The 13,660-nt window shown below is 42.8% G+C and overlaps 1 protein-coding gene across 2 annotated transcripts; it reads right to left on the bottom strand.

Annotated features, from left to right (window-relative positions):
• Positions 1 to 6,251: 6,251 nt before the first annotated feature.
• CDKN2AIP (CDKN2A interacting protein) lies at positions 6,252 to 9,963 on the bottom strand. 2 transcript variants are annotated; one of them, XM_057697964.1, is made up of 3 exons: positions 9,507 to 9,963; positions 8,981 to 9,080; positions 6,252 to 8,366 (listed from the first exon to the last, which is right to left on the bottom strand). In XM_057697964.1, exons 1-3 carry the CDS (start codon positions 9,776 to 9,778, stop codon positions 8,358 to 8,360), a joined length of 381 nt encoding a protein of 126 aa, XP_057553947.1. In that variant the 5' UTR covers positions 9,779 to 9,963; the 3' UTR covers positions 6,252 to 8,357. The 2 variants fall into 2 exon arrangements, with proteins under 2 accessions (XP_057553947.1, XP_057553946.1); XM_057697963.1 differs by having other exon boundaries at positions 8,950 to 9,080; positions 9,507 to 9,952.
• Between the last annotated feature and the right edge of the window lie 3,697 nt (positions 9,964 to 13,660).

Genomic DNA, 13,660 nt, shown 5'->3' with positions numbered 1-13,660 from the left:
CAAAGGAGAATTAAGGTTGAAGACAGAGTTTAAAAATTTGATCAGATGACCATCTAATCAGATGATCTTAAAATAGGGAGATTATCCATGGGAACGCAGTATAATCGCAAAGGTCCCTGCAAGTGGGGAAAGGAGGCAGAGAATTCAGGGTCAGAAAAAGATGTGACAGCAGAAGCAGGGTTGGTGCAATACAGTTTGAGGACTCAACCTGCCATCGCTGGCTTTGCAGATGGAGGAAGAGGATCCTCAGCCAAGGAATGTAAGCGCTTCTAGATGCTGGAGAAGGCGTGGAGGCAGACTCTCCTTCAGAGCCTCCAGAGGGAAGGCAGAGAGGCTGACACCTTGATGTGAGCCCAGGGCGACCTCACTGGACTTCTAACCTACAGATTTGTGCTATTGAAGCCACCAAATCTGTGGTAATTTGTTACAGTAGCAATAGAAAATCACAGGGCTTCCCTGGTGGTGCAGTGGTTAAGAATCCGCCTGCCAATGCAGGGGACACAGGTCCCCTCCCTGGTCCAGGAAGATCCCACATGCTTCAGAGCAACTAAACCCGAGAGCCACAACTACTGAGCCCACATGCCACAACTACTGAAGCCCTCAAGCCTAGAGCCTGAGCTCTGCAACGAGAAGCCACTGCAATGAGAAGCCCGCTCTCCACAATGAAGGGTAGCCCCCGCTCTCCACAACTAGAGAAAGCCCGCAATGCAGCAACAAAAACCCAACACAGCCAATAAATTAAAATAAATAAATTTAAAAAAAGAAAAAAATCAGTATGTTGTTATTGTCATTTTAGTTTGTCTGCTCTAGGCCAAGACTGATTAGGGGAGCTTTGCTTTGATATATGGCAGGATACATTTCCTTCCAATTAGAAAGGATAGAATTTTGAATTCTAAAATGCCACCAAAGTCTACAAAAAATTCTTGAGCTGACCTTGTATTTCTAGCTTCCAATCCTTTCCCCTCTTGCTTTATATTGACAAACATCAAAAAAGGGGTCAGCAACTTTCTTTTTCACGCTTCTCCCAGAACCATTATCACAACTGAAATTTATAGGCTGTCTGGCTTATGAAGTACTATCTTCCATGGTTTCAGAAAGTAAAAATCTTAAATCTTTACTCATTCATGTTAGCTCACATCAGTAAAAGGTAACAACCGAGAAAAAAGTAAATGGAGCAAAGAAAGAGAAAGATGAAAGGGAAACTAAGCAAGAGCTGCTGGGTTTACACAGAGTGTTCAGAAGAAAACTTGGTGTAATTAAGGGACACCATCTATCTGTAGGAGAGAACACAAAGACACCCCTCAGTTTTATTCCACACCTGAGCTGGAGGAAGTCTTCATCTGCTTAGTTCCTGAATTTCCCTCAAGGTTGTGAATAGAGAAAAAGAAATCTTTCCCATAACCCAAGCAGCCTTACTTCACCTGGTATGATTTTTCAGGCTACTGTCTGGAAATAATTCCTCCCATAGAAGAATGTGTTGGGCAAAGTAATACCTGACCAAGTGTAAATAGTGCCCTCAGCTTAATCAAGTACTCTTAGCATATGCTACCCCCAAGAAGTTTGTTAGAATTTTTATGCTATCCATGCTTCATAAAACCACCAATATTTATTTCAAATTACTTTTTTAAAGCAAGATTTTTCTAAATTTACTTGTATTCAGCAATCTCAGGGATTCCAAAAAGGGCCACTTTGTTCCACAACTCTGAGGACATTAGTGTACTAAATGACACCCGCAGTGTTCCATGGGAACGCTGCCCCCTGGTGGTGTGCAGCGCAGCAGTTTTGGATTCAAGGTCTCGATACCCTCAGGATTTCTTGCTCAAGCCCTCTTTGTTTCAATCTCTTGGACCCTCCTAAGGAAGGATGCATTATTTGATTGCAGTCAGGGGAAAGATGAGGCAGGCTCATCACATGGGAATTGTCAGTGCTCCCACCACTGCAGTACTGATGCAGGCGAAGTTCATGCAGTCGAAGGAAGGTCAGGACCCACTTGTCTTGAATGTCCCCTTCCCTTCTTTATCCTCCTCCTCAAAATCTACTAGGGCTGGAATATGGTGCATTTTTACTTCCTTGTTATCCCTGTAGAGTTCCCTAAAGTCACATTATCCTTCTCTCCTCCCTGTATGAGCTATAATGGGAGAATGACTGCCAGAGAATGTGAATTTCAGGAGAAAGGGATGAATATTTCCAGAATAGTCATCTTATTTTATCTGTATCATATTTCTCATTAATTGCACTCAATATTTTGAAATGAAAAATGAGGACAAAGGTGCACATACTTTATCCCATGATGGTTTCCAAACTCCAGGTTATCAGGCAAGTACGTAACTCCCTCATTCAGTAGTCCACAACAGTGCACACAGGTAAGGCAAACTAGAGATGCTTCCTGGACCTCTGTTAGTTTTTACTTCATGAGAACCATTTCTCTTCCTCAGCTAGGACATAAACAGATATCATGGGCCAGCATGTCTCACCGGTGTCCACATTTAGTGAGTGCCTCAAATTAGGACTAAGTCATTGTTTAGTCTTCTAGAACACTGGATTTGAGTCCTTACTTCAATATTTACTTGTTCTGTGATTTGAGGGAAACAAGTCAAAATGGTCATCAGTTTTCTCATTTGTGAAATAGGATCAACAATACCAACCTGCCTAAGGGTAAGGATGCTTACGTAAGACGTACATAAAGCATCAGTAATATTGTAGGCACCCAATAAATGCTAGCTATCCACATGATGAGTTCTTGCATTGCTGATAGTTTTGTTTTTTGACCTAGGTAATCATTATGTGCACATTTAATAATTATTGGACTTTATATATGAACTTCTGCAATTATAGTTCACAAAAAGTGGTAGCTATTTTTAGTGCTACCAAATGTTAATTTATGTGATTGTCCCTTAAGCCTGACCTGAGTCCCTACTAATTGCAAATTCCAATGTGGCATATTACTTTAAAACACATTAGTTCCATTTAATAAATTGGTGGCTTTCTGCCTACATCCACTCTAATACCTGCTGCATAAGGAAGCTGGCACCTATACTAGACCTTATAGCTGCTAAACCCCCTTGTGTTCAGTCCAAGGAGGTGCCAAGGAATTGAGAAAGGAAGGCAGAAGGATTCAGCAATGGGGTGTGGCTGCCCTCTTTCAAAGTAGGTCTGCTCCTGTCTGTTTTACATGCACAGGGCTCCATTTTTCTTTGAAGAAATATGATTAAATACAGTTTGAAAACCACTGATAGCATATTCAGAGTTCAGGTCTTATCATTTCAATGTCCAAGCCCTGGTAACCTGATAAACATGACAACAGTCCTAAGGAAAACACTAGGTGATTATCTTTTTGTGCATCTGTCTTTACACTCCTTTTCAAGTTTTCTGTACATTATACATAACAGTTCCACTTCATATCATAGTACAGTTTTTGGGGGGGTCTGTTTTGTTTTTTTAATCTTTTGGCTGTGCCACAAGGCATGTGGGATCTTAGTTCCCCAATCAGGGATCGAATCCTCGCCCCTTGCATTAGGGACACAGTCTTAACCACTGGACCACCAGGGAAGTCCCCATATCACAGTAGTTTTATAACTCCATACACTTACAGCTTATGCTGTTAGTTTGGTTGTTTCTAATGACTTTCAAGGATTCTGATTTGACTCATGAAAGTTTCAAGATCACATAAAATATCTGACTGCTTTCTGTTAAGGACTGGCATATGAAATCTCTAGTTTTTACTAAAAAGAATATCCTGTATCTAATCCTGTTTAGTATTACCTTCCCCACCCCCACCCCCTTCCAAGTTAGTGAATTTTGTTTGGGACCTTGTCCACTAAATACACTATTTTTCTTGCTGTATAAACCACAAAGGAACAGATAAAGAGAACTTTAAAAATTAATATTTTTAGATAATGATATTCCTTCAACTGTCTTTTTAAAGAACAGAAACAGAAAAGTGGAGAGAGTAAAGCTGGTAATGGGGAAGAAAAGGAAGAAGGAATGGTTCTAGCTGGATAGCAACTAAGTTACATTCACTGAATTTTTTTTTTTTTTTTTTGCAGAGAGGGAGTAGGAACATTAATGGTTTGATAACCTTCATTTATCTATTTTTGTTTAAATGGTAGAAAGCTACAAATTTATTTAACCATCAACCATACAAATAAAAAAAAAATCATGCTTTAACAGATACCCACAGATTTGCCTGTGTCTAGGCAGTGAGACGATTTAGGGCTCCAGCATCATTTTTTAAGACAAAGCCTACAAATTCCCCTTAACCTAGCAGCACAAATATAAGACTGACCTGGTTCCCAGGTGCTGCTTGCTTTCATTACCTCCTCACGGCCACGCCTCAGGAATCCAAAAAGGAAGGAGAAATCCGTACCAAGAACAGCTGTACTTGGCAGGGAAAACGACGGCCCCTTTATACATAATTTTAAATGAAGCATACTTTTCCTCATGACAGTTATCCCAGCCCAAGGCAGCAGCAGCAGGCCCCAAAAAGTTGGGTTAAAAACTCGTAATAATACCATTCTTTAAAGACAACTCTCTCATTTTACCATTAAAGAAAAAAATTCTGGATTTTAGCACCATCAAGACAAATTAGTTTCAGGACATCACCTCACCTCAGTGATTTAGGAAAAAAAATCAGTATTTCCTATCTCAATATCCTATTTTAGTCAGTAAACTTGACTGCAAATTATGTTAACAAACTTCAACTGCACCCCTATGGGATAATTCTCTAGTTAAGAATATTTAAGACATGCAAATACTAAGGACAAGCAGTACAAACATTAGAGCTCCTTAGGTGTCGCAGTTCAAGGAAATGAGCCTTTGGAATGATCCGGTCACTTAAAACCAGTAGGAAATCAGTCTGAGGGGGATTTTCAGAAATGTTAGCATTTAGAGAAGTGAGAAAGATAGTAAGCAATAGAACAGTCAGAGCTTGGACTCTGGAATCAAATATGGGCTTGAATTTGATCTTTGACCAAATTACTTTTTCGGTTTCCTTCATCTGAAAAATGGGCCAAACGACAATAGCTATTCATCAGGTTCTGGGAAAATGAGAACACATATAAAAGCAACTCCTCAACTATGGTGTACTTTGCATGTAGTATCTTGTTTGAGCCTCACAGTTCTGAGGCAGCTCTTCTATTTTACAGATAAAGTTAAAAGGTTAAATTCCCAGTTACATGCCTACTTAAAGAGGCAGAGCCAAAGATTCTATCTCAAGAATAAAATTCCAAAGCTTGTTTTCTTCTGCACTACACTATTTTGAAGAATTGTAAAATATTCATTTCTCTTAAATCAGCGGTTCTTTAAATTTTGATTATAAGTTTTTAATAGTTATAGCAAATGTTTATAAATTAGATGTTTGTTTTTACACTAAGCAGCTTCCTCAATTCTACCATATAAAAAGTTTACTGTAATGTATTTTTAGTAGCTTTCATATTAACTTGAAATTTAGGAAGTTTAGCCAATTGAGGAAATTAATAAACCACCTAATTAGATACATTAACGTATTCTTGCTTTTCTTGCAATCACTGTCCCAAAAATACATATTCCAAGGCTGAGGAAACTGAAGTAATGAAAACCGCTTTCCCAACGCTCCTGTTATTGCTCCTCACTACGTTATATAAATGCAACCCGTTTACATAACATGGACTTTAAATTGTGGTATCCAATTCAACACACTCAAAAATGAATCGTTTTTAAAACTTATCTAATGAAATAAAAATAATTATCTCGATTCAAATATATAAAGTATCCCCTATTATTTCTAGAATATAAAATAGAAATAACTTCTGCAAACTTAAATTTTACTACGTAGGTCCAACTTTCCTTCCGCAATACAACTACCATGTACAAGGCCATCTCCTGGGTTTTCTCGGTACATTATCACCATCACTGCTCAAAGTGTAGCAACCAGAAAGCCAGAAGGCGGTCACAGAGAGTAATACAGTTCGAATCACCTAAGACACAGAAGCAGGATTTCATTTCGTTACTAACAAATGTAATTCAACTGAACAGGCTCATAAAAGAGCTGAGCTTGGCTTCTCTATTCTGCCCAGTGCTCTTCTCTGAGGTTTTGTAAACAAAAAACCCAAATGGTTCTAGATTTGCAAAGTGTTAATTTCTCTACCCATATACAAAGTTGTGTATCAGCTATGAAAAATTACCTAGTTGTAATTTACAATGACTAGCAATGGAAAGCCTATTCACAGGAATTGGTTCTGACTTCCGGGGTGAAAAAAAACCACAACTTTTTGAAAAGGTAAAATAGCTTAAAGCATTTAATATCTAAACAAATCAATCTGTTAATAGTAGTCACAAAATATGCTTAATATGAAACCCACATTTAAGTCTTTAAGAAAAAGTGTAAATTGTATTTTACCTCAAAAACATAAATTAACCCACTTAAAGAATCTTCAGAGGTCAGAATCATGGTGAATTTCAAACAACTTCAGAATAAAATAACCTTAAGTATTTTACACTGCTTTATACCTAAAAAAATGCTTACAACTTCTCATAAAAATAGTCTGAGGCAACTATTTTCTCTTTTATTCTTTAACAAACATGTTCAACATTATGGGCAACATTCTTAAAACCTTAAGCTTCACAGACTTTCATTCAAATACTATGGTCCCCTTTTCTTTGATGTGAAGGTTTATTCAGCTAGGAAAAAAAAAGCATGGTAGACAACTTAATACACTTTCACCAAATTCAAAGTAGTACAAAAATTTTAAGACTACAGAACTACACACCGTACCTAATGTGTCTTTAAAAATAGAAGACAGTATTTTCTTCAGCAAATAAAACAGGATACTGGTATGCTGTTAATGCATAAACTTTTGAATGTATACTGTCATTCACAAATTATTTACAACTTCCACTGTGTGAAGAGAACTAGAATGTCAATTTTCTGCAAAACTGGAAAAAAGCAATACAAAATTTGTGAAAGCCTGTGTTTCGTAGTATACAAAAGTAAGCCAGTTTTTCCTCTTCAAATAGCAGATATTTGTACGCAGTGATGTTTTGGATGTATTACAGTAATTCTTGAGGATGTTTTAATGCTGGAGGTAAGTTTACAGGCCTTGACTCTTCATCGAGGAGTACTAAGTCTTCTATTTCGCTGCCTCTGTATTTCCTTTTACATATTTTTACCACCACCTTTTTCTTGAGAAATAACTTCAAGGCTTCTCTTGATGCAACTGCTTTTGCGTTTTCTTTGCTTTTTCCACAGCCAGTGCCCAAATACACAGACTTACATCTCAATTCACAAACAATGCTTTCTTGAGAGCTCTTATTTTGAGGCAAATCTGCCAGTTCTTTTAGCGGGACAAAAAACACATCCAGTGTTGCTTTCAGAGCCTCAATAGCTGCGTTTAAGAGCTCTCCATGGTTCACATTGGGACTAAAGCCACCAACAGCCACCAACTTCCATGCCACCGTTTTATACAGCCTATTAAAAAAAGGCTGCTTCTGTTTCACATCTTCATTGGTTAACTTGCAACAGAATTTGACAGAACTCTCACTCGACTGCAAAGCACTTTTAGAAGGCAGCTGTGACGTGCTAGTCTGTGAACTACTCTTAGAAGCCAGCTGGGACACACTTGCTATGGAAGTGCTTTTAGAAACCAGAGAGCCACTGGTCTGGGAGCTGTTCTTGGAAGCTAACAGTGATGCAGCTACCTGCGAAGTGCTTTTGGAAGTCAGCACCGTGTTTGCTGAGGTGCTGCTCTTGGGGGTCAGTAAAGATGTGCCTGATGAACTGTTTTTAGAAACCAATGACGAAACACTTGCCTCTGAACTAGGTTTGGAAGTTAACCCGCTTGAAGCTGTCTCTGAACTAGGTTTAGAAGACAACAGTGGCAACTCTACTTCTGAGCTTCCTGAGGAGCCCAACAAGGGCACCTCGATCTCTGAGATGCTTTGAGAGGCTGAGACTGAAGAGCCTTCCAAAGCACTCTTTTTTGGTGATCCACTCTGTTGTCTGGAATCAGTGGATTGGGTCACATGACTATTGATACTGGATTTCAACAACGAAGAAACAAACGACGCTGAACCATGTTTATCTGGAGCTTCTGGCTCAGAAGCTTTTCCAGACCCTACTGCTGTTACCTGAGAGGGAATGCTGCTGCCGCCTTGGCTGGAAGCAGATCGCTCTCCATCACTCGTGGAGCTGTTCTGACTCAGGGTGCCAGAGCTCCGAGCCGAGTTCCCACTACTCTCTGGTTTGGTAGATGACCCAGAGCACGTTACGCTGCTTTCCTGCTGAGCTGATGCACGTTCTGTTTTGGCAGGAGTTTTCACGTGATCTTGCTCAACTGCAGAACTGTTTTTTCCTTCTATGGCTCGTTTTTTTGTCGGCTCTTCTACCCCTTCTGAAAAAAAGGAAAACAGGTATGTGACTAAGCCTACCTCATACATATCAGCTGAAAGCTTACAAGACAGATACTCGTGTTAAAATAAAGGCACAAGGTGAAAATATTTCAGGATTTGTAGATTCTTTAAAAAGTGTGGAAAAACTTCATTAATTTCTTAAAACAGCACTGAATAACATCCATAACTTAAAAAAAAATTTATTATTATTTTTTTCTATTTTTTGGCCACTCCATGTGGCATGCTGGTCTTAGTTCTCCGACCAGGGATCAAACCCACGCCCCCTTCATTAGAAGCACGGCGTCCTAACTACCGGACCGCCAGGGAACCCCCACAGTAATCTCTGACATTAAGAGATCAACAGCATAGAAAATATTTGACACTTCAAAATCATATGGCAAAGAAAAGAATCAAATTCAAAGCCTAAAACACACAGACACATAATTCAGGTTTAACATTACAACTTGATTAATAACATTACATAAATTCTAACTTATTAAAAAAATTAGTATTAACAATAATTCCTAATTACATCAAACTTAAATTCTAAACTCCTATGTATGTTCACATCTATGATCTGCTAACCATTGCTACTCGATATCCCTCTTTTCTTCACCTTGGCAACCAGTTCGTCTCTTGTGGTATGGATTGGAGCATCTGTCACTTTGATGCCTTCAGCCATACTAAGTATTTTATCCATAACTTTTTGAGGGTACCTGAAAAAAGAAGGGAAAGACACTTTAGAAAGTGTTTTTGCTAAGCTGCCACCTCCGGGGTACAAAACCAGGCCACAGGAACTGCATTTCCTGGTTGTAATCAAGAAACTGAACCAACCGCCAGGAACAAACGCCCAGGGTCTGGGAGGCCGGATCCCTTCTTAGGAACCTAATTTAGATTCAGTGTCCCTCTCCTCCAAGAGCGCTGTCAGCTCATCGCCAGCAACTCCACCGCCAGCTCCCCGCCAAACGGGGGCACCTCCAGCCTGTTAACCACGGCAGAGACGCCCTTCTCGCCCTTAGAGGGCAGCCGGCCCCGCGGATTCCCGCGCTTCACCACTTCCCCTCGCCGCCGAGAGCTCCGGGCCCCAGGCCGGGGCGGAAGACAAAATCGGGAGAGCAGCTCGGGGACGCCGGCTCACTCACCGGCACCCGAGGAAGACGTGGTTGGCCCAGGCCATGGAAAAGGAGATGAGCTGCTGCAGCTGCCGACTACGGCTCCCGCTCTCGGCGTCGGCGGCCTCCTCCGGGGGAGCGGAGGCTGCGCCGCCGGCGGGGGCCAGGTCCCCGGCGTTGCGGAGCAGAAACTCGCGGCGGTGGCGCCAGTGTTTGTCGGTCTCGCCGTCGCAGCGCAGCGTCTCCACCCAGGCGGCCACCCGCGGGTTCTGGCTCAGGTACTCCGACACCTCCTGCGCCATGTTGGGCCTGCGGGTCGCGGAGGCCGCGAGCGGACGCTGCGCCGAGGCGGGAGCGGAGGCGGGGGGAGGGGGCGCGGGCAAGCGGCCCTGTCACTGCAGCCTGCACCGGCGACCCTCCAGAGAACGCCCCTCGGGAGGCCCAAACCCCAAACAACAGCGCCCGGAGCAGCTGAACCGCCCACTTCCGCCCGCCGCCGGCTCCTTCCCTTTTATAACCTCGCTGCCGCCGAGCGCCCGCGCGTCCTTCCGGCGCGAGCCTGCTCTCCCAGGACGCTTTGCGGCGTGCGAGGCGCCGCGACGCTGCGGCCCCGGCCGCGGGGGGAGAGGAGGCGGGGCGAGGGGAGGCGGGCGCGCGCCAGGGCCGGCCTAGAGCGGGTTCGCCCCGGGCGCCCTGGGCCTCGGCGCCGGCCCCAGCGTTCCGAGGTTGCTTTGTGACGCCGCGCTCTCCGGCCTCCTCCCTCCCGCGCCGGGCCCGCCACTGCCGGGGGCGGCCGGGCTGCGGGGCGGCCGCGCGCGTCCCCGTGGACTCGAGCCGCCGTCGGGACGTGAGGTCTGGGCGTCTCGGCCCGAGGACGGTGGTTTCGAGCGCGGCCAAGATAAACAAAGCTCGCCGCCATGTTTTCTGCTGACGTAGAAAGTCCAGTGTAGACAAGCGAGGCGTTGTGAGGCCGTCCGCGTCCCGGGGCATCTAGGAATGTGCAGGTGCATATTAGTTTAAATAGTATTATATTAATAATAAAGGTAAATGAAACGTTTAAGCCAGTTCGTTGTTGCCCTGTGGAGCCCACTCTTTGAAACTAGTGCTGAGCCCCAAGACAGGTTCTTGCTTCCTCTAGGGTGGATTTTTGGTCAGTAACATAAAGGCTGCGCCAGTGCCTTCGGGCTCCTTCGTGTTTCCTTAAATTAACGAACAGTAACCCCTGGCTGGACGGTTATCCGGGAGTCGGCCTGGAAAAGTGCGTTTGTCTCCTCGCCCCCAACCTTTCTCTCTTAGAGCTATATTTTTCTTGGTGTTTTTTCCATTTTAGAATGTCCGCACTTAAAACATAACTGCGGGCTTACTTATTGTTATGTTTACAATATTAGGTATTTGGATATTTTATGATTAATAAAACGTGACAATAATGATAAATTACGAAGTGAAATTTTCCTCTCACTGAATGTGGATTTTGATTTTTAAATAATCAAATCAGAATAATCAAACAAGGAAAAAAAGAATGGTCACTTAGATGGGATTAACAGAAAAAGCCAGGTAATTTATATACATGCTGGAACAAGCAAAATTCAGCTATTATGTGAAAATAATAATGCCCACTTTCCTGTCGTGCTCAAGAAAACTGCATAAAAACATAGGCGCAGAGAAATTTTGAAGCTTAGGGGTTTTGCTAGAAAAATTTTTTTTTTGCTAGAAAGACAGTTTTACTCTTCTTTCCTCTTTTTCCCTGGAACTTTACAGTGGTGGAAAGATGTGGAAACCTGGCACTTTAAAAGACTGGAGAAATTTCGTGGTTTTTCCTTTCATGAATTCTTTGGCAAGGGGGAGATAGCAAGTGAAAGAATCTGTGATTGCATACCTAGATGATATTTGTACATTTTAAACCAAGAATTTTCTCACTTTTTTTCTTTTTGCCCCGTGGCCTTCCACCATGGGCTCCATTGCCTTGAAGGGAGCGCAAATAGAGCCTGGATTTCAAAATTAATTGTTAAAGTTTTAATAAAAGCATTATGGCCTGAAAGCTGGAGTGTTTATTTGCAGAAGCCAAGTGCTTGACCAAAAAGATGCATGTCTTTTTTTTTTTTCCCCCTTTCCTTTAAAAGGTTGACTTTGCATATGAAGAGTCAGGGAATGGGGGGGGGGGGAGTCAAGGAATGGAGGGAATGCGGGGATATGTGTATAAAAACAGTTGATTGAACTTGGTGTACCCCCCAAAAAATAAAAAATTAAAAAAAATAAAATCATATGTAGAAAAAAAAGAGGGAATAGACCATGGACCACAAACTTAAGAATGATAGCATATATTGTACCAAAAAAAAGTCTTCTCACCATGTGGTCACAAATTATTGGACTAGAGGGAGGAAGAATTCAGAGAGAAAAGGTGAGAAGGGAGCTTGTGAAAACCAGAGGGTGGGGGTGGGCTGGGAGGAGGGAGTGTTGGCTCTGCCTGGACCTTTGGGAGAAGACAGCCCATTAGTGCCCTGAGCCGGCTTGGGTTGGCCTTTATAAGAGAAGAAATGAGCATAGAGAAGGCCCTTTATAGATTGATAACCACTATACCACTCTTTTCCCTTCCCTCAACACCCCCCCCCCGCCCCCATCCTTGTCTCTCACAGACCTTAGAGGAATCCAAAAAGTTCCAGAAGGAGAGAGGAATACTGAAGTGCTTCCAGCCACCGTGGTCCATATGTAGCTGAAGGGGTGGACAGCTGAGGTCCACAAAGGAGTCATCAGCTAGTTCTTAACAGGCCCATGAGATCCAGGTGGGGCCACATCAACAGGGGAGAGCTCTCTAGCTCTCGTACAAAGACCAGTGTGTGCTGGAAGAAGAGACAGTTTGCTCTCAGGGCATCCCACAGGGAAAAAGGCCCAGAAAGAAAGAAGCACAGTGACCATGTTAGGATGATCCTAAGACTCTCCCCTCCCCCACCAACCACTGCCCCCACAGAAACCTGATAAGAAGAGAACATGGATCTAATCAACTGAGAAATATCCATCACCACCCCCAAAACTGAGTTTTAAGCCACAAGTGACTTAAGTCTCTTAATATCACGAGATTAGGTTTTGCACTCCAAGTGGAAACAAATTTATTAAAACTGCTGCTACATCATGGGTCTGAAGAAATGCAATAAAAATTCCATCAGCAAGCTGGCTTTTCTGGAAAATGGCTTCCCTGTGGAGCAACCTGAAAGGGGTGGCCCTGCCCCTGAAAGGGATTCTAGAAGCCAGCAGAGGATTACAGAAACACTTGTGAGGAAGGTCTGCATGTGGAGTACAGAGGTTTGTGTGGAACCAGTGCTTTAGTCAATGCCATGACCAAGGTTATGGTTTGACTTGTGAGCATTCCAAAGTGAAGGGAAGACTTCTACACAAAGCAATGTATGAGGTCACAAATCAGTCAAATCAGGTGGTGATAAGTTGTGTGTCCTGAAAGTCGAAGATGAAAATGTTGTAAGAATAGTATACTGTGTCAGAAGCTGTTGTGAAAATAAAGAGAAACTTCATTTAAAAGGGAGTGGGGAGGCCAGAAGGGAAAGCTCTCGTGCCCTACCACTCAAGGTCAATTGTAGACCCAATAGGAAGAGAGCTACCTTTGCATCTCCAGGTTTACTACCCAGCAGAAGGATGAATTTCTCCTCGCCCAGCAACAGCCTAGCCAATGAGAGACTGTCACAACCAGCCAATGAAAAGCTAGTACACTTCAAACTCCTAGTTTCCTCCAATGGACTCTTTGTTTATAATAGCCCTTCCCAACTCCTCCTCTTCTATGAAAGAGCCTTCCTCTCCTTCGGTATCTAAACTTGCCTGTCGTTTCCATGGACTTGCATGTTCTGAATTGCAATTCTTTGCTGTTCCTGAGCAAACCCATTTTGGTTTGGAAAATAACTGGCTGTTTTATTGTTTTAGGTTAACACTGTGGAGAAATCAAGTAAGAGGAATATTGGTATTAATGGTCTGATTTAGAGACTGGAACCGTTGGCTTAGCAAGAGCAGTTTTGGTGGAGTGATGGAGGCAGACTCGATCTTGGAGTAATTTCAGGAGTAGGAAACAGAGACATTTGGCTGTGAAGGGGAGAAGAGAGAGGAAGCTGGAGAGGGTGCTGGGGTTCAGGCAGCTTTTAAATTTAAGATGGGAGTAGCTTGAGCATGTGCACCTGCTGGTTGGG

The sequence above is a fragment of the Hippopotamus amphibius genome, chromosome 10 (genome assembly GCF_030028045.1).
Source record: "Hippopotamus amphibius kiboko isolate mHipAmp2 chromosome 10, mHipAmp2.hap2, whole genome shotgun sequence".
Lineage (NCBI taxonomy): Eukaryota > Metazoa > Chordata > Mammalia > Artiodactyla > Hippopotamidae > Hippopotamus > Hippopotamus amphibius.
Note: the sequence above shows the minus strand (reverse complement) of the source record. Positions and strands in the feature narration are given on the sequence as shown.

Excerpts from the sequence above, each read along its gene's own strand:
- CDKN2AIP (XM_057697963.1), bottom strand. The coding sequence starts at position 9,778 with ATGGCGCAGGAGGTGTCGGAGTACCTGAGCCAGAACCCGCGGGTGGCC. Across the intron at positions 9,081-9,506 it reads CACGTCTTCCTCGGGTGCCG|GTACCCTCAAAAAGTTATGG; the intron begins GTGAGTGAGCCG and ends TTCTTTTTTCAG. Across the intron at positions 8,367-8,949 it reads AGGGATATCGAGTAGCAATG|AAGGGGTAGAAGAGCCGACA; the intron begins GTTAGCAGATCA and ends CCTTTTTTTCAG.